The following is a 23428-nucleotide window of genomic DNA, read 5'->3' on the forward strand; positions in this document are numbered from 1 at the left end:
TACTCGGTCAAAATCTCAGAGCTCCCTTAGTAGTGTTGTGGATCTATCTACGCCAAGTGGACTACAGCAGTTCATGAAGGCAGCTTACTACTACCACCTTAAGGGCAATGAGGGATGGACAATAAATATGGCTCAGCCAGTTAAGCCCACATCCATTGAATGAATAATTTCCCAGCAGCATGTAAAGTGTTTGGATATGCTGCTATTAGTATAAAGTTGCTATAGTTCTAAAGTAGCGTAGGGCTGCTTTGCACGATGAGCTTTGTACCTGAGAAACATGCCTTCATTGTTTAAAGTTCTGATCTCGTGAACCTGGGCTGTTCAGATTTGTGTGCTCAGAATGGGTGCTGTGACCATTGTAATGAGATGCAAAACTAATTCTGATGTTAACTCCAGTTACTTATAAAAGAACTATCTCTGACAGTGAACTGAATATTCAAATTCTCACAGTCATAGGAACCAAGGTGACCAGGGGATGAAAAGACTGGTGCTCATTGGGATGATATTCCTGGCACAGGCATATTTCACAAGGAGTGATCCAAAGATACCACCCAATTCATCAATAACACTTATTCACTTTGTTAAAGGTATACTGACAGCCTATTAAAGAGCATGTTTTCTTTCACGTTGATACTCCCATCTTGTGACCAGCTGAGAACAATTGTGACTTCCATGCTTTGTAGAGGACTGCCCACAGTTGCCTCTGCTACTAGTGCACTGCTTATGACTTAGTAGCAGTTCATCTGATGTGTGTGAGGGTGCAATGAGGTATTGAATCTGTGCTGATAGAGGATGTAGTTGTAAGGTGCATTTTCTTAGTTCTGATCTTGCTGTTTTTGGCCTACTATTGGTGAGGGAGTTGGTCTGATCCTTGGATGTCTACATCTCTGAGAAACATGGGAAAAGATCATGAGGACCAGCCTTGTTGAAAATAAGGCTGCTTTGTTGAAGTCTTTAATATGCTTCTGGGCAAGGTGGATTTCAGTGCATCCTCTTAATGAATTCATCGCACTCTGTAATCACAAACTACTCCTCACGTTTATTTTGCCTTGACTGAAATTTTCATTGTATGTGACCCTGGTGATGTTCATAGCATGACACTAATAACATGAAGGCAAGGTCCCTCTACTTCTATGTGGACTTTCTCAAGGATATTTTAGGACTGTTTTTCTTGCAAGAGTACAGTAAAATACTCCTGGCCTAAATGGCCAATTTTTAAACTATTATGCACAATATTTACCTTTTCACACTACCTTTTTCTGCAGTGAAGAACTAAGAGGCGGAGCAGGCAATTCAACCTTTCGAGCCTGCTGAGCCATTTAACATGATAATAGCTGATCTCATCTTGGACTCAACTGCAGTTTCCCCACGTTCTTCATAACCCTTAAACATAATTGAAGCTGCATGCTTAGGAGTCTTTACAAGATATCAGAGCCCGGAATGGGCTCAAAGTGAATCCTCTAACAAAGTTAGTTGACTCAGATGAAACACTGTGCTCATAACAGTATTTGTTGAAGAATGGATATGTATGTATCAATCTCAAGAAGACTCATACCAGTCTTGTCTCCACGTTTGAACCAGGAGGCCAGGGTTGAAGTCCCACCTCTTCCAAGGTTGTCCAATAACATCTGTGAACAAGCTGATTAGAAAATATCCAGCACCAATATTTTCACCTGTTGTCTTGGTTCTCGTGTCACTGAGCACTCAAATGTTGAGTTCCTTGGCTGAGATGGTTCTTTTAGAGTCATAGAGGCTTACAGCATGGTAAAAGGTTTTTCAGCCCATTGAGTCTGCATCAGTCAAAAACAGCCACCTAACTATTTTAATCCCATTTTCCAACACTTGACTCATAACCTTGTTCGTTTGTGCTTGTAAGAAAATGTAGAAGATATTGAGATTCATTTTACAATCTAATAACAATGGTATCAGAATTGGTCTCCTTGATATCTTGTTCCAACCGTCACTCATATCTGATCACTTCGTTAGGATCTCTATTTTCAAAGCTGGAAGTCCTTAGCAGAACTATAATTGATTCATTCCAAGAAGTCAGTAAGTGTTCTAGGTTCACACTCTATCCATGTTCAAGAAAAGTATGGTCTCAGGTTCCTCAGCTTTTCTTTCTGTCGGAAGATGAGCACCCAAAAACCATCAAAACATCTGACATAAACTACATCAACATTTACAAAACTGATTTAGGATTTTAAAAATATTGCCATAAAGATTTCTAGAAAAGCTAAATGTCCCAATGACTTATTGCAGCATCCACTAGTGCATTTATTTGAAAGAAATGTAAACCCATATGTTGTGCAGGCAAGTATCATCCATGTCAATTTCTGCATGATGATTCACATCAGATTTAAACTAAATAATTCACATTGAAAGTGTAGTGTGTGAGTCCTTGTGGTGCAGTGGTTCTGTTCCTACCCCTGAAACCAGGAGCTTTGGGTTCAAGTCCCACCTTCTCCAGTGGTGTTTAATAGCATTTCTGAACTGATCAGAAAGATAAGTTAATTAAAAAAGAGTTTAAATGCAAGTAAAATGTGCACTTGCATCACATTGTTGCTGTGAGGACTAATCTAAACTTTGATGTTTCAAATACAGGTTCCAGCTGCCCATTTGTTAACAGCTTCTGTGATGTCTGCTCCTGCAGCTCTGGCTGTAGCCAAACTGTTTTGGCCTGAGGTAGAAACTCCACACATATCAACTAAATCTAACCTCAAGTTGGGTAAAGGGTCAGTTTCATTGCTTTTTTCATTGCTACATGAATGTGAAAGTCATAAAATGTACCGGATGTCCTGTAGTTCTGATAAAATAATGAAAGGGAAAAAGGCCTAAGTGCTATAGATTAGAGTCATGGAAATGTACAGCACGGAAACAGACTCTCAGTCCAACTTGTCCATGCCGACCAGATAGCCTAACCTAATCTAGTCCCATTAGCCAGCACTAGGCAATAGCACATATCCCTCTAAATCCTTCCTATTCATATACCCATCCAGATGCCCTTTAAATGCTGTAATGCCTCCACCATTTCCTCTGGCAGCTCATTCCATATACACACCACCCTCTTCGTGAAAAAGTTGCTCCTCAGGTCACTTTTATTTCTATCCCCCCTCACCCTAAACCTATGCCCACTAGTTCTGGATGCTCCCACGCCAGGGAAAAGACCTTGTCTATTTATCCTATCCTTGCCCCTCATGATTTTATAAATCTCTATAAGGTCACCCCTCAGCCTCTGATGCTCCATTGAAACAGCCCTAGCCTATTCAGCCTCTCTGTATAGCTCAAATCCTCCAACCCTGGCAACATCCTTGTAAATCTTTTCTGAAGCTTTTCAAGTTTCATAGCATCCTTCCAATAGGAAGGAGACCAGAATTGCATGCAAGCTGAAATAAGTTTGGTTAGACTTCTTCTGCACTCATCAATTCAAAAATAATTTGTGACATTATTTGCTGGAAGTATGAACTGATAACGAAATATTTGGACTATTCATGAACAAATGGACAATTAATATATTTCCCTTAATCAATAAGAATTAAAGATTGAGAACAAAACATAAAGGCAGAGGTAAATTTGAGTCAAAACAGGTAGAAAAAGAGAAAAAGATTTTAAAAAGGTTGAATTAAAGAGAGAAAAGGGACACGGAAACAACAAAAATATACAAAAAGTTTTAAATTGTAACTTCTTGAAATCTCTAAGAATTTACTCTTTGCAGGAATGAAACTCTACATTCTCATTTGTTTCCTTTCTGCACTTGAGATGTTGATTTTTTTTGTATTAACAACTCACAGAAGTAGAGAAGGAAGCCACTTGGCTCATTATGACTGCACCAGTTCATTAATTGAGCACTTTTTCCTGCTTTTTACCTGTACCCTTGCACATTACTTTTATCCAAATAATCATCCAATGTCTTCTTGAAAGCCTCAATTGAACCGACCTCTGCCACACTTTAAGGCAATGCATTTCATATCCTAACTACATGCTGATTGTGCAAGTTTTTCCTGCATTCACTCTTCATGATCTTGTTTTTTTACAAGTGAGAACAGTTTCTTCTTATCTTTTGAGAAAGCTATCACTTTTGTTTTCTTCTTTCCTTCTATACAGCTGAGCTGCTGCAGTGGCACATTCGTGGCTCTGACTGCATTTCCTTGAGAAGCCAGTGGCATCACCAGTTTTCAAAACGGGGAATGAATTTTTGAGTGGGACATCAGTTTGCCTATTTACCCTGGACTGATTGATGGTTGCCCATTCCCTTCCTTTCTCCAGTCCCTTAAGTTGTAGACTGACCACTTCTCTCAACATGCTATCTACATTGCTCTCTACCTCACAGACGTACCACACTATTTCCAATTGTTATTCGAGCTCTGAAAATCAGAACTCTATTTCAGCTGATTTCAGTTCCAACAATTATCATGCTGCTAAAGGAGAATTTAGAGAGTTGTCATGGCTGCCTGCAGTAGTGCGCTAGAAATTAAGTTGTGCTGTGCCCAGAGGTGGCACAAAGTTATAAATAGAAAATTCTTTAGTCAAATCAACTGTTATACACAATTATTTATCTTTTTGTTCTGCAGTGAAGCAAAAAACATAATAGAAGCAGCCTGTTTAGGAGCCTTTGCATCAATTGCTTTGGTGGCAAACATTGCTGTTAACCTTATTGCATTTCTGGCACTCTTGGCTTTTCTTAATGCTGTGCTCTCCTGGTTGGGAAACATGTTTGATGAGCCTCGGCTTAGTTTTGAGGTAATTTTCTTTTTTAATTGCATTATTTTATCTCATTTGAGGAAATTTGTGATTCTCAAAGACTGAATTCTGTACCTAAAAACTAATTTCTATTTCAAAACACATTGTTTTAAGAATAAAAATGTCTTACTGAATTTTAATAAGTTGTCACCATTACTGAATGTGCAATGATTCTGAATTCACTTTGGCGATGCAGTGCTTATAATTAAGTTATCCTAAACTCAAAAATTGGTAGATGTTAATTGTGTATCAAATTGTGTTGGTTTATGCAAGTGAAGGGCATGACTTGGTATTTCACTTGAACCATAATCTTTGGATTATGAATTGTTTTATAGCATATAACTATTGAAAGTTGCAATGAAAACAGAAACTCCTGAAAATAGTCAGCTGGTCGGGTGGCATCTTTGGAGAGGGAAACAGATTCAGTGCTTCAGGTTAATACCTTCTCATCAGAAATATTTGGCCTTATTTGAAGAGTGAGATTCCACATTGCTTGCTTGCTCGTTTATTTACTGACTCCCTCACATATGTTCTCTCTTTCTCTCTCACTCTCTCACTCATTCTCTCTTACCCTCATGTAAGAATAAGAAAAGTGAATTGGCAGAAAGCCAACTTTACTGGGGCAAGAATGAAGCTGGGCAAGGTACACTGGAATGAATGGTTGGCTTCCTTAAGTGAGGAGAAGGTCAGGTACAGTCAAAGGCAATCTCCCAGGATGACAAAGATTAAATGTAAGATAAAGAAGATAGGTGATATTATGTCAGATAGAAAATATAATTGAGAATCAATAGGAATATAGAAGATTTAAAGGGGAGGTGAGAAAACATAATCGAGAAGCGAAGAGCAATTATGAAAAAGACTGGCAGCTAATATAATATCTCCTACAGGCATATAAGTAGAAGAATGTTAAAGGGTGGAGTGTGATTGATTAGGGATCAAAAATGGGATTTATACTTTGGAAACATGGAGCATAGCTGAGATATTGAATGAATTTTATGTATCTGACTTTACCAAAGAGGCAAATACTATTGTGGCCTTGGTGACTGAGGAGGAAACTATCACTCGAAGAGTTCAGGGTGATGAGGAGGAAGTATTAGACTATTGCTACTTAAAGTTAAAGCACTAGGACTGGATGAGATGCAACCAAATTATTAAAGAAAGTGAGAATGGAGATTGCAAGAGTTCTGGCTGTAATCTCAATTTTGCCTAAACACAGGACAGGTTCTAGAACAGAATTGCAGTTCCCATGTCCTTGCTCAAAAAAACATAATGATGGTAGGCCACCAGTTGCTGAAGAGTTAGTTTAATTTCAGTGGTGGGGAAGCTTCTAGAATCAGGATATTTAGTAGTCATCGGTGGTATAATTAAGAAAAGTCAAGATGAAATTGCACTGATTTCAAGGTTCGTGATTACAGTTATCTAGTATTGGTAATTGGTGATTTGTAAGTAATTTTATGATTGCTTATTGAGTTTAAGAAGCAGCAATTTAGATATGATACATTCTTTAATTAGATAAAGAACTATGACAACTGGGGATGGTTCACTGATACCGAAGGAAAAGAACTGTCGGTAAGGAATGTTTTGTCCTCGATAAAGTGGGAGGGGCAAGATCCTGCTTTCAAGCCAAGGTGCAAGGGACTTCTTCCCAAGTTTTTCTCCTGTCCTTTTGGTCTGTATTCCATCTGCCTTGTGAGGACTGCTCAATGAATACTGCTGTCTGGGACTGCCTGATGAGAACCGCCCTCTGATTGTATTTCTCGCTGCCCTGGTTCTACTGTATTCTTTGTTCCTGTGTAGCTGTGGATCTACTAGCGCTGGGTGGAATCTGCCTCTTGGCCCCTGTGCAGCTTTTCCAGCATGGATTGGCTTCTGTAACTTTCTTAGTCCCACTTGGAGTTGGCCTAGCTCCTGAATATTTCCCCCAGTACCTTGTGGCCTGAGTACTGTCTGAGTCTGGCACATTGTTATATCATATATTAGGTTTCTGCACTTAACAAGAATGACTATTTATTGCAAGTAATTAGACTCTATTTACAGGTAATCAGTTATGAAGCGTCAGCACATAGCATTACAAATTAAAACTATAATGCCCTTAAACCCCATCTCACACACACAGACAAATGAACAGATAGGGAAAGATAGGTTATGGACAATTGAAAACTGAGAGGAAGTTCAGTGGTTCCTATTCCTGAGTTGCTGAGTTGATTCTTATGCAGGTTGGAATGTTGCCTGATAGTTGCTTTTATTCAGATGCTTCCACTGATTTGCAAAAGACACATGGTGGCTAATTCACTTATAAAAAAGGTGTCTGAATGATTAATTAAAAGTCACAGCTTAGAACAATTGCTGAAGGAAAAATTAAACTTATTTTCTTCAAGTTTATAATGGGCTTTAACTGCAGAGAACAGAGAGAAGGCTGTGCTAATAGAGATCAGAACCATTTCTCTGTAACTTGTTTCCAGCCCCAAGTTGTTCAGTTGTCTAAGGACCAATCACATAAATGTTGGCAGGCAAAAGGCTTTTGTAATTGATAACTGGTCTATATATCATGTTTTTAGGGATATGTTATTTCCTCTGCGCCAATCGATTATAGAGTCATCGAGTTGTACTGCACTAAACTGTATCCTCTAAACCCTTTCTATTCATGTACCCATCCACACCACCTCTGTGTGACAATGTTGTCCAGTTGGCACTTTCAAATCTTTCCCGTAAATTTATGTCCCCTAGTTTTGGACTCCCATACCCTGGGATTTATTCACCGTATCCATGCCCGTCATGATTTAATAAACATGTCCAAAGTGACAGCTCAGCCTCTGGTACTCCAGGGAAAATAGCCCAAGCCCATTCAGCCTCTCCCTTTTGCTCAAACCCTTAACTGTGGCAATATCCTAGTAAATCTTCTCTGAACCTTTTCACAATATCTTTCCTATAGCAGGACGAGAATTGAATGCAGTATTCCAAAAGTGGCTAATCAATGTCCTGTACAGGTGCAACATGGTGTCCCAACTCCTATACTCAGTGCACTGATCAATAAAGGCAAGTGTACCAAACGCTTATCACAATCAAACCCCTGGAATCTGATATACCCTTCATTATAGTCGAGGCAGTCTTGGAACTGGCATTATCTGAACTCCTTTGACAATGGCCGTGAGACATTGGATGATCCTTGTCCTCTTGGGTTAGTTTACTGTTCTTTTTAAAACCAAATACAGTACTCCCAAAGGTGTGTTTTGCACCACATAAATTGTTAATGCTAATTCAATGGGCATTGTCACCTCTGTATTTTATATAATTCTTCCTTTTGTTTTCATAGACTGGAAATTTTGATAGTACTGCTGTAATAGCTGTTACATGAAATTTCAGAAGGTGATAAATATAGTATCACACAACATACTTATGAGAAAAATTATAGCCCATAAAATAGAAGTGGAATAAAAATTGACCATGTGATAGGAAACCAAAAAAAGGTCAATAGATATTTTTGGTGATGGAGGAAGGTTTGTAATCCAGTACCCCAGAAGTTGGCTTTGGAACTCTTAGACTTCCTGATGTCTGTTATGATCTTTTTCTTGGTGTGCAGCTAACTAAGATCAATTATGAGAGCATAAAAATGAATTGCGAGATTAAAATCTAAGAACTCTCTGCTGAAGAGCATTGTGGTCTACCTACAGTACAAAGGTTCAGGAAGGCAGCTCATCACCACCTCCTTAAGGTCAACTATGAGCAATAAATGCTGGCCAGCCAGTGATGTCCACATCCCATGAGTGAATAAAAATATCATTAGATTAAGAGTTGGATAATAGAGATGCAGTAGTGGACATTTAAGGAAATATTTCAGAGAACACAATAGAATAATTAAAGATAATACTAAACAAAAAAAAATACACAAAGGTGGGGGTAACAGGTCTGAAGATTGGACAGAATATTAGAATAGCAGAAAAGTGATAACAAGGGAAAAATATATTATGAGAAAAAAAAACAGCAATGAATATAAAAATCAGTAAGAATTTCTAAACCTTTTAAAAAAGACGATTTAGCAATGTGAATGTGAACTACTCATCAACCTGACTTGGACAGGGATGCAGTAGTAATGTCACTTGACTAGTCGCTGCTGCCAATCAACAGCAGCACATAATCAGTAGCATGTTGATTTACATAATCTAAACTTGCTATTATCTCTCTGTATATTCTGAGCCTGTGTGTCTCTTTCCACTTCACCTGACAAAGGAACATGTTCCAAAAGGTTGTGATTTTAAATATGCCTGTTGGAGTTATCCAATTGTCTTTGAAGCGTTGTAATTGTACCCATATCCACCATTCCTCAGAAAGTTCATTCCACACATAACTACCTCTGTGTAAAAAAATTGCCCTTTATACCTTTTTTAAAATTTCTTTCGTCTCACCTTAAAATGTATCCTCCCCAGTCTTGAAAAGGCAACTACCATAAACTATATTATATTACATTACTTACAGTGTGGAAACAGGCCCTTCAGCCCAACAAGTCCACACCGATCCGCAACCCACCCAGACCCATTCCCCTACATTTACCCCTTCATCTAACACTAGGGGCAATTTAGCATGGCCAATACACCTAACCTGCATATTTTTGGACTGTGGGAGGAAACCAGAGCACCCGATGAAACCCACGCAGACACAGGGAGAATGTGCAAACTCCACACAGTCGCCTGAGGTGGGAATTGAACCCAGGTCTCTGACGCTGTGAGGCAGCAGTGTTAACCACTGTGCCATCGTGCCGCACACAATGTGGTCTCTGCTAAACCTTGTACAGTTGTAACAAAGTGCTGTGTTTGCAAAGTCTGCTTGCAATAAAAGCCAACATGCCATTTGCTTCCTACCTGCTTGCTGTGTCTGTATGCTAACTATCTGTGTTCGCTGAATGATCACACTTAAATCTCTTTGGACATTATTGATTACAAGTCTTGCACTTTTATGAAATTCTGCATATTTATTTTTCTGACAAAAGTGAATAACTTTAACAATTCTCCACATTATAAATCTATCTACCATCCCACTCACTTTACCTGGTTATACCTGTTTGCAGCCTCTCACCCCACTGCTTTCTTTTCCACCCAACTTTGTATAATTGGCAAAGCTAAACTCATTAATCCTATTTCTCTATCTAAATCCAATTTGCAGAGGTTAGAAATAGCTGAGGTCCCTGCATGTGGCACTCCACTATTCATTCCTGCCAAGTTATACAATCACCATTTATGCCCACTGTCCGCTTTCTGTCCATTATCCAATCTTCTGTCCTTGCTAATATATTATGTCAATTCCATGAATTCTTATGTTACCTACTATCTTTTTGTACAGCACCTTATTGAATGCTTTTTGGAAATTCAGGCATAATACATTTTTTTTTTCCGTTTGCCTTATTATTTGCATCCTCTAAACCTCCAACAAATTTGTCAAACAGGATTTCTTTTTAGTAAAACCATATTGACTTGTTGTAATGATTCTTATGTTTTTCTACATTCATTGTTTATGTTGATCATGTTAGACTAACTGGCCTGTGATTCCCAGTTTTCTCTTTTGAAAAGTTGGTGTAACACTTGCCCACTTCTAATCTGATGGAATTGATTCTCAATTCTAAGAAGATCATAGCCGAGTGTGCATCCACTATCTCTGCAGCTATCTCTTTTAATACTTTAGTGTGTAGTCATCAGATCCCAGCAATTTATTGGATTATATTGCTATGATGCGGAGGATGAACCCCTCTGCTAATTAAAACTAAACACCCAGAAAAGCTCTCCTCACCTTGTAATCTGTTAAAAGTGTGAATGAGGGACTGAGAGATCCTTATTTCCATTGTTTAAAGAAAACTGACAATTTATTTTCATAACTCTAACAGTGAACACTAAACAAAAACCAATAAGACAATTAATAATAATGGTAAATTAGCACTTAATCTTTTAAAGTCCACACAGAAGGTCTTCTTCTCTTCCTTCACCGTTCCTTCCTCTTGTTCCCAACTCTTGTCTTCTCCTAGGTCGTCTTCTTTCTTTATACTGCAAGTATTTTTTTAACAGGGAAAGATACCTTTTGGTTGATAGTACCTTGTGGGAGATTTGTTTTTGAGAGTTTCTTTTAGATGATGTATGCTCTCCAGTTTGATGGTTAGTTAGCTCTCCAACTTAATGGCAGTTGCTCTGACCAATTTTCAAAATGCCCATGTTTTTATACCCCTAACATCGTTCCCTGTCATGGGTCCAATGTTGTCAACACCATAAATTCAAACTCAATTGGGTTTTAGTATCCTGGGCATAATATAAATGAATTGGTTAGATGTGAACTGTTGTCAAAACAGCAACCAAAACTCACGTATCCATTTAACAGCCATTTGCTGCATGTATCTATTTTGGAACAAACTGTCTCTTAGTTGGTCTGTTCTGAGAGCTGTGGTTGTACTTTAAATTTACTTTAAAATTCAGAAAATACTTTCTGTCTTAAATGAACATGCACTCTTTTGTCTTTGTGAAACTCAATATGCTTTGAGTTTCTCCAATACTTTTCTTTTTTGATAGTAATATTAGTTTGTGAATACAGACATTGAGTATTGCTAAAAAAAATTGTCAAAGGTTTTCATTTTGCTGTCATTTCACAAGATTATGGGCGGCAGGGTAGCTCAGTGGTTAGCACTACTGCCTCACAGCATCCGGGTTCAATTCCCACCTTGGGCAACTGTCTGTGTGGAGTTTGCACATTCTCCCTGTGTCTGCGTGGGTTTCCTCCGGGTGCTCCGGTTTCCTTCCAGAATCCAAAGATGTGCAGGTATGGTGAATTGGCCATGCTAAATTGCCCGCAATGTTAGGTGTAGGGGAATGGGTCTGGGTGGGTTGCTCTTTGGAGGGCCGGTGTGGACTTGTTGGGCCTGTTTCCACACTGTAGGGAATCTAATCTAATCTAATTACCAATTCAAGAGGAAATATCAATATTTATACTGCATGAAAGGAGTAACTGATTGGTTGCCAAGTACACTGTGAATGGTAGAGACATTGCCCTGACAAAATCTGTGTTCTGTTCAACAATACTCAATTTGATTTTAACTTCCTTATTTTCCTTCTTGTTTTTACCTCCTTCAATGTTGCTTATTTTGGGGAATGAGTTCCATTATAAAATAATACGCTAAATATCTGTTGTTCTTGAGCAGATTGATATGGGGAATGAGGAGGTATTGGAGATTTTGGCGGGCTTAACAATGGACACCTTTTCAGGTCCAGATAAGTTGTATCCTAGTCTGCTGTGGGACTTAGGGAGGAAGCCTTAGGGGCCATGACTCAAATTTTTAATTACTTTTTGGTCACAGGAATGGTGCTAGAGGGCTGGAAGACAGCTAATATGGTTCCACTTTTCAAGAAAGATGGTAAAGATAAACTAAGGAATTACACCCAGTGAGTCTCAGGTCTGTGGTAGGGAAGCTGTTGGAGAAAATTCTGAAGGGCAGAATTAATCTCCACTTGGAAAGGCAAGGTTTGATCAGGGATTGTCAGCATGGCTTTGTCAGATAGAGGTCATATCCAGCAAATCTGATTGCATTTTTCGAACAGGTGACCAAGTGTGAAGAAGCAGGTAGTGCAGTTTGATGCAGTTTATTTGGATTTCAATAAACTCTTTGACAAGGTCCCACCTAGGAGACTAGTAATTTAGATAAATGTACATAAGATTTAGGGTAACTTATGCACCACAGCAATAAGTGCTGAGACTCTAATTATTCATTTAATATATATGTAAACAATGCAGACAAGAGTGTTGAGGTTCAGAATGATAAGTAAGTTTGTGGATGACACAAAGATTGGCTGGTGTCAGTGAGGAAGAAGTTCTTAGATTACTGAAGGACATAAATGGATTAGTTAGATGGCATTTCAGAGGCATATGGAATTTAACCCTGATTAGTAAGGTGATGCACGTTGGATGAAGTAACAAGATAAAGGGGTACTCAATGAATGACAGAACAATAGGAAACCTTTGTTTACAAGTACTTGAAGGTGACAGGGTAAGTTAATAATGTAATTAAGAAAGCATATGGGATACTCATCTATATTGGTTTGGTCAAGGCATAGATTATAAGAGTAGGGAGGCTATGTTGGAGCTTTATTGGGCTTTGGTTAAGCCACAGCTGGAGTACTGTGCACAGTTCTGTTCCACATTAAAGAAAGGATGTGATTACATTGGAGTGCGAGCAGAGGACATTCATTAGGATGTTGCCTGGGTTGCAACACTTTAGCTATAAAGAGAAGCTGCTAAGTTCTGGTTGTTTTCTTTGGGGAAGAGAAGATCGAGGGGCAATCTGATTGAATTATATAAGATTATGAGGGTGAATAGCAAGTAGGTGTTCCTTTTAGTGAAACGGCTAATAACAAGAGAGCATAGTTTTAAGGTGAAAGGCAAGAGGTTAACAGGAAATTTGAGGAAAATTTATTTCACCTTAGGTTGGCGGTGATCTGGAATGCACTGCCTAACAGAGTTGTCAATATAGGTAGCCTCACTTATTTAAAAAATAAATACATGGATGAGCATTCAGGGCTATGAGCCTAGTGCTAGAAGGTGGGACTAGTGCAGATTTAAAGGGCTGTTCAGTGCTATATGATTCTATGAATGCCTCAATAATTTCTTCATTGCCTGTATTAAATTTACCTATCTTTGCTTCTAATAAATCAACAATAACTTTATCTCTTCCTTTATTTAGACTGTTTTTCTTTTTCTGGCTACTTTATTCTTATATTCTAGTTTTTACCTGAATCAAATTTTTAGTGGCCCTTTATGGGTTTCTAATTTAGTCCCAATTATCAGACTTGTTCCTAGTTCATGCAATATTAATACGTCAATAAACAACCTTTAGTCCTCTAATAAAGTGAAATATGATTATTGAAATTTTTGTGTTTGTCAATAGACAATAGGTGCAGGAGTAGGCCATTCTGCCCTTCGAGCCTGCACCACCATTCAATATGATCATGGCTGATCATCCTTAATCAGTATCCTGTTCCTGCCTTATCTCTATAACCCTTGATTCCACAATCCTTGAGAGCTCTATCCAACTCTTTCTTAAATGAATCCAGAGACTGGGCCTCCACTGCCCTCTGGGTCAGAGCATTCCACACGGCCACCATTCTCTGGGTGAAGAAGTTTCTCCTCATCTCTGTCCTAAATGGTCTACCCCATATTTTTAAGCTGTGTCCTCTGGTTCGGCACTCACCCATCAGCAGAAACATGTTTCCTGCCTCTAGAATGTCCAATCCTTTAATAATCTTATATGTCTCAATCAGATCTCCTCTCAGTCTTCTAAACTCCAGGGTATACAAGCCCAGACGCTCCAGTCTTTCAGTGTAAGGTAATCCCGCCATTCCAGGAATTGACCTCATGAACCTACGCTGCACTCCCTCAATTGCCAGAATGTCTTTCCTCAAATTTGGAGACCAGAACTGCACACAGTACTTCAGGTGTGGTCTCACCAGGGCCCTGTACAGCTGCAGAAGAACCTCTTTGCTTCTATACTCAATCCCTCTTGTTATGAAGGCCAGCATGCTATTAGCCTTCTTCACTACCTGCTGTACCTGCATGCTTACCTTCATTGACTGGTGTACAAGAACACCCAGATCTCTCTGAACTGCCCCTTTACCTAAATTGATTCCATTTAGGTAGTAATCTGCCTTCCTGTTCTTGCCCCAAAGTGGATAACCATACATTTATCCACATTAAACCGCATTTGCCATGCATCTGACCACTCACCTAACTTGTCCAGGTCATCCTGTAATCTCCCAATATCCTCGTCACATTTCACCCTGCCACCCAGCTTAGTATCATCAGCAAATTTGCTAATATTATTACTAATACCATATTCTATATCATTAACATATATTGCAAAAAGCTGCGGTCCCTGTAGTGATCTCTGCGGTGCCCCACTGGTCACTGCCTGCCATTCTGAAATGGAGCCGTTTATCACTATTCTTTTTTTCCTATCAGCCAACCAACTTTCAATCCAAGTTAGTACTTTGCCCCCAATACCATGTGCCCTAATTTTGCTCACTAACCTCCTATGTGGGACTTTATCAATAGCTTTCTGAAAGTCCAGATATACTACATCTACTGGATCTCCCTCATCCATGTTCAGAGTTACATCCTCAAAAAATTCCAGAAGATTAGTCAAGCATGATTTCCCCTTCATAAATCCATGCTGACTCTGACCTATCCTGTTACTACTATCCAGATGTGTCATAATTTCATCCTTTATAATAGACTCCAGCATCTTTCCCACCACTTAGGTCAGACTAACTCGTCTATAATTGCCTGTTTTCTCTCTCCCACCTTTCTTAAAAAGTGATACAACATTAGCCACCCTCCAATCCGCAGTAACTGATCCCGAATCTATCGAACTCTGGAAAATAATCACCACGCATCCACGATTTCTCGAGCCACCTCCTGGAATGTAGACCATCAGGCCCCAGGGACTTATCAACCTTCACATCTAACAGTCTCTCCAACACCAATTCCTGGCAAATATAAATTCCCTTCAGTTCAGGTCCTTCAGCCACTGTTACCTCAGGGAGATTGCTTGTGTCTTCCCCAGTGAACACAGATCTGAAGTCCCAATTCAATTCTTCTGCCATTTCTTTGTTCCCCGTAATATATTCCCCTGTTTCTGTCTTCAAGGGCCCAATGAGTACAAGACAAAAAGCTTTAGCAACAAGACTGTATTTTCAGCAATACAAAATGGAAGGTCTCCAATAAGTCAGGGTGAAGGGCAAGTGAGATTAAATGGCAAAAGGTTTCATGGTACAAAGTGGTAATGGAACAAGTAAGTAAATGAAATTGTATCTAGAGAAGGTGTAAATGGCAGGATAACAGCCATCCAAATGCCAAGTAAAGCATTTATGCAAAAAAGAGATCAAATCAAACCAGTCCAAACAAACAAAACAAAACTTCTGCCCATTCTGTTATGTTCTAACATTCATATTCACTGTTAATAGAATATGTTCAGTGGAAATATGAAGTGTTAGAACACTGTTAAAGAGTCTGTTTCTAGAACTTTACAGTGCAGAACAGGCCCTTCAGCCCTTGATGTTGCGCCGACTTGTGTACTATTCTCAGTCCCCCTACACTAGCCCATCATCATCCATCTGCTTATCCAAGGATTGATTAAATCTTCGTAATATGACTGAGTTAACTACATTGGCAGGTAGGGCAATCTACGCCCTTACCACTCTCTGAGTAAAGAACCTGCCTCTGATATCTGTCTTAAATCTATCACCCCTCAATTTGTAGTTATGTCCCCTCGTACAAGCTAATACCATGATCCTAGGAAAAAGTCTTTCACTGTCTACCCTATCTAATCCTCTGATTATCTTGTATGTCTCTATCAAATCCCCTCTTCTTTCCAATGAGAACAGACCCAAATCTCTCATAAGATCTTCCCTCCGGACCAGGCAACATTCTGGTAAATCTCCTCTACATCTTTTCCAACGCTTCCACATCCTTTGCGAAATATGGCGACCAGAACCGTACACAATATTCCAAATGTGGCTGCGTTTTGTATAGTTGCAGCATGATATTGCGGCTCTCAGCACTATCAACTTGGGTGGCAACTTTCAGGGATTTATGTACATGAACTCTAAGATCCCTCTGCACATTCACACTACCAAGAATTTTCCATTGACCCAGTACTCTGCCTTCCTGTTATTCTTCCCAAAGTGCATCACCTCACATTTAGCTGCATTGAACTCCATTTGCCACCTCTCTGCCCAATTCTGCATTTTATCCAAGTCTGCCTGCAACCTGTAACATTCTTCCAAACTGTCCACTACTCCACCGACTTTAGTGTCATCTGCAAATTTACTAATCCATCCACCTATGCCTGCGTCTAAGGCATTTATAAAAATGACAAACAGTAGTGGTCCCAAAACAGATCCTTGTGGCACACCACCAGTAACCGGACACCAGGCTGAATATTTTCCATCAACCACCACTCACTGCCTTCTTTCAGAAAGCCAGTTTCTAATCCAAACTGCTAAATCACTCTCAATCCCATGCCTCTGCATTTTCTCCAACAGCCTACCATGTGGAATCTTATCAAAGGCTTTACTGAAGTCCATGTATACCACATCACCTGCCCTACCCTCATCTATATGCTTGGTCACCTTCTCAAAAAACTCAATGAGGTTTGTGAGACATGACCTGCCCTTGACAAAACCATGTTTCTGTGCTGAATGATTATGACTCTATGAACAAGATCAGAAATAACAGAGTGGGAGCAAAATAGGGAAGTATTATTCCAGATAATTGCAACTGAAACTCTGGGTCATGCTTGCCGTCTGAATGGTTCATCTAAGTAGACAGCCAGCCTATTTTGGTCTCTTCTGTATAGAGGAGACTACACTGAAGCAGCTAGCAGAGCATACTAATTGAAAGGTGTAATAGTACATAGTTGTCACTTGAAAGCAGTCTTTATGTTTTGACTTGGTTAAGGGAGGAACTGAAAGATCAGGTGTTCTATCCCCTCCATGGAGGAGTTTTTTGATGACTGACAAATAGATAGGATGGCATCTTTAGAATGCCATAAGACGAGGAACAGATTGATTGCTGGTTATAGTTTACTATAGCTGGCAGAAATATCAGAGGATGCTTCGTTGGAGGTTTGCATTATGTAAGATGAAGTTAAGGAAACCCCAACATGGTTTTGAGGAGAAGGGAAGTGTTGAGAGCAGAATGTTGTGAAGCAACATTCGAGGGCTCCTCTTAAGATTTTCTCAAGAGCTTTTTTAAAATTTTTGGCACCTACCGTTTTAGTTTTCACAGGCTGCCTTTTCATCCTCACTAACTGTTCATTTTTAATGATGTTGTCCAGTGTTTGTGTTGATGTATGAAGTCACACGCTTTTGCGTGGACTCACACAAAAGTGGCATTAGTAAAATTCATTAATATCCTCAATAATTATCAACTGTCCGTTCAATTTAGGCTGCAACACACAAGAAATGCACTGATTTCCAGGGCACCATTGCATTTAAACTGGTACAAAGACGACAGGCATAAGTTAGCAACATCTGTTTTGCAAAACAACTGACACACACTTCTAAGCATAAAGAAGCCATCACCCTAGAGTTATGGTTAATATGTTTCTATTGCATATTTGCAATGCTGGAATATTTTCAACCATGCAGTTACTATCCTTTTTATGCATCTTTGATCTCAATCTCACATTAAATTTAACAGTTGACCGAGTGCTAACTGCAAATGTTCACTGCATTTTCTTCATATAGCACCTGAACATTTGCAAACCTTAAGCCAGAGATTCTGCATTCATTTACAAATAATTAATTACCGCAATGAATTCAAATTCTAGTTAGGGTGTGTATTCCTTTATTGCCAGTTCTGGAACTGCTGTTGTTTCTTTGCATCCTCCCCCTCTCTCCTGCAAACTTCCCTTGTAGCCTCTGTTTTTCCCATCTCCCTTACTACCTCCATGCTCTCCTCCTCCCTTGAAGTCTTTCTGTTTTCAACCTTACCCAACCCTCGCAGTCTCCCTGTCTTTCTCTAACCCTTTCGCTCCCTTGTACATCCTCCTTCCTCCCTTTCTTCCTTCATCTTCCTTGCAAATACCCAAAAATCTGTTGACTCCTTGTAGCTTCCATATCCCTGATTGCCTCCTCTGCATAACTGGCCTGAACAAAAAGCAACACCCACCTACTCACTACACAAGCCGCCATCCTGGCTGCAGCAGTAAGGGGACATTCAAAGATTGATTCATCAGCAGTCCTGCGTATTTTGAGCACTGATGTGAAATAGAATGAACGTTGTCAAGGGCCCTGTCAACCATCGTGCAGGAAATCCTCATTTAAGAAAAAGAAAGAGATCAAAAGCATAAGTATGGAACGTTGCATCATCTGAACATTTGTGAGAATGGACTAGAGTTTTTAATTCAATGTCATGTGATATTTCTTTCAGCTAATTTGTTCCTATGTCTTCATGCCACTTGCTTTCCTGATGGGAGTAGACTGGAATGACAGCTTTATGGTTGGCGAGCTCCTCGGAGTGAAAACTTTCTTCAATGAATTTGTAGCTTACGAGAGGTTATCTGGCCTGATTGCCAAAAGAATTGATGGCAACCTTGAGTATGTTGATGGTTTGAAGCAATATTTATCAGTAAGTAAACATGATTATTTCTGTGATATTATATTTATTCAAATAGCATCATACATATTTTAATTAACTATTCAAAAGAATGATTACACAAGACCTGTTTGAGTTAACTAGCACAGAATTAGAAAATGTTCAAGGGCTTATAACTGAATTAACTGTCAGTTCATTAACTAGTTACAAATAATTTGGAATGAACCCGATGATGAAAATTCAGGCCAGAATCAGGGTGCATCATTACGGTGGATGAAAGTCTAGCCATACTGCAGCTGGGTTCCAGTTGTGCGATAGTGTGTAACTACTGCCAAGCCATGCCGAGTATAATTGGTGACAGTAATATGACCAATACTTTACTCCATACATTCACGTACATATTAGTTAATAAGGATTAGGGGTTACAAGCAGACATTGTTTTCGGGGATTATGATGTTGTGGTGAAAATGGAAACCTGGCTTAAGGAAGAGCATATCTGTGTGTTCAATATTTCTGGAGGAAAGGAAAAAAAGTTGAGGACTTTTGGTCTCAAAAGATGATTAAGGAAAGCCTTACTGTCCAGGATGAATAAGCTGCTTTTGAGCATACCGAGAATAGAATCAATGTGGGTACAATTAAGGAAAAAGAAGAATGAAATTACGTTGCACGCTGTAATATGTACATCACCATTTGCTAGGAAGGATTTGATGGATCAAATTTGCAAGGCAGTTATAGAGAGCCATAAACATCATTGAATAGTTACAGTAGTGAAAGATAATTACTCATACATTGACTAAGGGACAGTGAGGGCCAAGTGCCCTGAGATTGTGTTGAGGAGAATTTCCCTCAGCAATATGTGTCCAGTTCAACATGAAATGATGCACTGCTGGACATGGTTCTTGCAAATGAGATGGGCCTTGTCAAGTAGATCAAATAGACCAAGTGACAGTGGAGGAATATTTAGGAGAGATTAATATTCTACCTGATGGTAGGAAATGATATTGGTCAAACCATAGTAAGAATAAGCAACTATCAGAGAGCAGACCTTAATGAGGTGAGAAGAGATTTGGGCCATAGAGACTGGAATAAAAGTTTGGGTTTATAAATATTAGCTGAACAATGGACTGCCTTCAAAGAGAATAGTAGTTGGGCACAGTCAAGATATATTTCCTCAAAACTGAAAGATAAGATAGATAAATTCAAGATCCTTGGATGACAAAGGAGATACAAATTGAGTTAAAGGGGAAAAAGTGACAGCTGACATGTAGGAAATACAGTCAAGGTTAGAGTGGTGCTAAAAAAGCAAAGCAGGTCAGGCAGCATCCGAGAAGCAGGAAAATCGACCTTTCGGGCAAAAGCCTTTCATCAGGAATGAGGTTGGGAGCCTCGGGGGTGAAGAGATGAATGGGAGAGAGGTGGGGCTGGGGAGAAGGTAGCTGAGAGTGCAATAGATGGATGGAGGTGGGGGTGAAGGTGATAGGTCGGAGAGGAGGGTGGAGCGGATAGGTGGGAAGGACGATTGACAAGTGGGACAGGTCCTGAGGAAGGTTGGAACTGGGATAAGGTGGGGGAGGGGAAATGAGGAAAATGGTAAGTCCACATTGATGCCATGGGGTTGAAGCATCCTGAGGCAGAAGATGAGGTGTTCTTCCTCTAGGTGTCGGGTGATGAGGGAGTGGCGGTGGAGGAGGCCCAGGAACTGTATGTCTTCGGCGGAGTGGGAGGAGGAGTTGAAATGTTCGGCAACGGGGCAGTGGGGTTGATTGGTGTGGGTGTCCCAAAGATGTTCTCTGAAGCGCCCTGCGAGAAGGCGTACGGTCTCCCCAAAGAAGAGGAGACTACATCGGGAGCAACGAAATAAATGCCATGTGTGGAAGTGCAGGTGAAACTTTGATGGATGTGGAAGGTTCCTTTGGGGCCTTGGACGGAGGTGAGGGGGAAGGTGTGGGCGCAGCTTTTGCAATTTCTGCGGTGGCAGGGGAGTGTGGGTTGTTGGGCGGTGTGGACTTGACCAGGTAGACGCGGAGGGAACGGTCTTTGCAGAAAGCGGAAAGGGGTGAGGAGGAAAATATCCCTGGTGATGGGGTCCATTTGGAGGTGGTGGAAATGTCAGCGGATAATGTGATTTATACTGAGGTAGGTGGGGTGGAAGGTGAGGACCAATAGGGCATCTGTCCTTGTTGCGTTTGGAGGGTTAGGGTTTCAGGACGGAGGTGGGTCCTCCTGCGAGCAGATGCAATGGAGGCGAAGGAATACAGGATAGCAATTTTGCAGGAGGTAGGGTGGGAGGAGGTGTAATCCAGGTAGCTGTGGGAGTTGGTGGGCTTGTAAAATATGTCAGTGTTGAGTCGGTCATTGTTGATGGAGTTGGAGAGATCCAGGAAGGGGAGAGAGATGTCAGAGATGGTCCAGGTGAATTTAAGGTTGGGTGGTATGTGTTGAAGTTGATAGACTGTTCAATCTCCTTGTAGGAGCACAAGGTAGCGCCGATGCAGTCATCAATGTAGTAGAGGGAAAGGTGGAGAGTGGTGCTGGTGTAAGTCTGGAAGACTATGTGGCTGACGAAGAGACAGGCATAGCTGGGGCCCCATGCAGGTGCCGATGGCTACCCCTTTTGTCCAGAGGAAGTGAGAGGATTTGAAGGAGAAATTGTTGAGGGTGAGGACCAGTTCAGCCAAACAAATAAAAGCATCAGTGGAAGGGTACTGGTAGGGACGTCGGGAGAGGAAGAACCGGAGGGCTTGGAGGCCCTGGTCATGGTGGATGGGGGTGTAGAGGGACTGGATGTCCTTGGTGAAGATGAGGTGTTGGGGTCCAGGGAAACGGAAGTCATAGAGAAGGTGGATGGCGTGGGTGGTGTCCTGAACATAAGTGGGGAGTTCATGGACGGGGGGATAGGACAGTATCAAGGTAGGTGGGGTGAATTTGGTGGAGCAGGAGCAGGCTCAGACGATGAAATACAGATAGGAAATACAGTTGACAATAATGCTGAGTACAGAAGATTCAGAAGTGAGAAATGAAGAGGGATTATGAAAAACTATTGGCAGTTAACATAAAAGGAAATCCCAAAGTCTTGTCTCAGCACATCAATTGTAAAAGGGAGCAGTAGGACTCTTTATGGACCAAAAAGAGGGATTTATATTAAGAGATATGGGGCATGACTGAGGTCTTAAATGATGGCTTTACATTTATCCTTACTTCTGAGGCATATGCTGCCCAACCCATGGTGACAGAGGAGGAAACTCTGTCATGAGAGAGTTTAGAATTGATAAGAAGGAAGTATTGGATAAGCTGGATAAGGCACTGAGACCAAATGAAATGCAAAGGATACTGAAGGAAGTGAGTCAGCACCGCCCTCCCAACCTGCAATCTTCTTACCGCCCTCCCAACCTGCAATCTTCTTCCTAACCTCTCCGCCCCCACCTCACTCCGGCCTATCACCCTCACCTTGACCTCCTTCCACCTATCACATCTCCATCGCCCCTCCCCCAAGTCCCTCCTCCCTACCTTTTATCTTAGCCTGCCTGGCACTCTCTCCTCATTCCTGATGAAGGGCTTATGCCCGAAACATCGAATTTCCTATTCCTTGGATGCCGCCTGACCTGCTGTGCTTAAACCAGCAACACATTTTCAACTGTGATCTCCAGCATCTGCAGACCTCATTTTTTACCCGAAGAAATTGCAAAGAAACTGGCAATTATCTTTCAATCTTCCTTGGACTTGGGGGAGGTGATGCTGGAGACTGGAGAATGTTAAACATTATTACTTTGTTCAAAAAATATTCTAAGATTCGTCCAGCAATGGCAGACCAACATGTTTGACATTGATGATGTTGAAGTTTCTAGAAACAATTATTCTGGATAGAATTAATAGTCATGGAAAAATAGATTGTTTCAGAATAATCAATGAGGGGAATTTATGCCTATCTAACTTACTGGAGTTTTTTGAGGAGCTGACAGAGGGTTGAGAATGATAGTGCTGTTGATGTGACAAACTTGGATTTGCATGGTTGTGGGTAGGCTCGCCAAGCTGGCAAGTTGATTTGCAAATGTTTTGTCCCCTGTCTAGGTGACATCTTAGTGCTTTGGAGCCTTCTGTGAAGCCATACACAGACTTCCAAAGGTGTATGATTTGGTACCACACAGCAGACTTGAGGAAATTTATTGGCGTGGAGAAAAAGGGACATAGAAAAGTGGATATGAAATTGTTTGAGGTATAGGAAACAGAGTAACAATTGATGAGCATTTTACAGGCTGGAAGGAGGTTTATAATGGAGTTCCCAAGGGGTCAAGATTGGAGCCCTTGCTTTTCCGCATATATGTAAGTAATCTAGATCTTGGATGCAAGAAAACATTAAACTTGGGAGAGTTGTAAATGGTAAAAAGGAAAGTGTAGATTCTATAAAGGACATAGGTAAATTGTTGGAGTGGGTGGATAGATGGCAGCTGAAGTTCATTGTAGAAAAGTGTGAGGTGATGTGCTTTCAAAGTACATAGGGAGACAGTACAAAGTAAAGGATACTATTTGAAGCGGTTTTCTGGAGCAGAGAAACCCCAGTGTATATATACAC

The 23428-nt window shown here is 40.5% G+C and overlaps 1 protein-coding gene across 1 annotated transcript in view; it reads left to right on the forward strand.

Moving 5' to 3' along the window:
• The window catches only part of LOC132825926 (solute carrier family 28 member 3-like), a 152375-nt gene that overhangs the window by 118078 nt on the left and 10869 nt on the right, over positions 1-23428 (forward strand). Inside the window, exons 10-12 of the mRNA XM_060841569.1 lie at positions 2602-2732; positions 4569-4737; positions 18694-18891. Coding sequence (XP_060697552.1) covers positions 2602-2732; positions 4569-4737; positions 18694-18891 — 498 coding nt within the window. The remainder of the gene's footprint in view (positions 1-2601; positions 2733-4568; positions 4738-18693; positions 18892-23428) is intronic.

The sequence above is a fragment of the Hemiscyllium ocellatum genome, chromosome 2, assembly GCF_020745735.1.
Source record: "Hemiscyllium ocellatum isolate sHemOce1 chromosome 2, sHemOce1.pat.X.cur, whole genome shotgun sequence".
In the NCBI taxonomy this organism is placed as follows: domain Eukaryota; kingdom Metazoa; phylum Chordata; class Chondrichthyes; order Orectolobiformes; family Hemiscylliidae; genus Hemiscyllium; species Hemiscyllium ocellatum.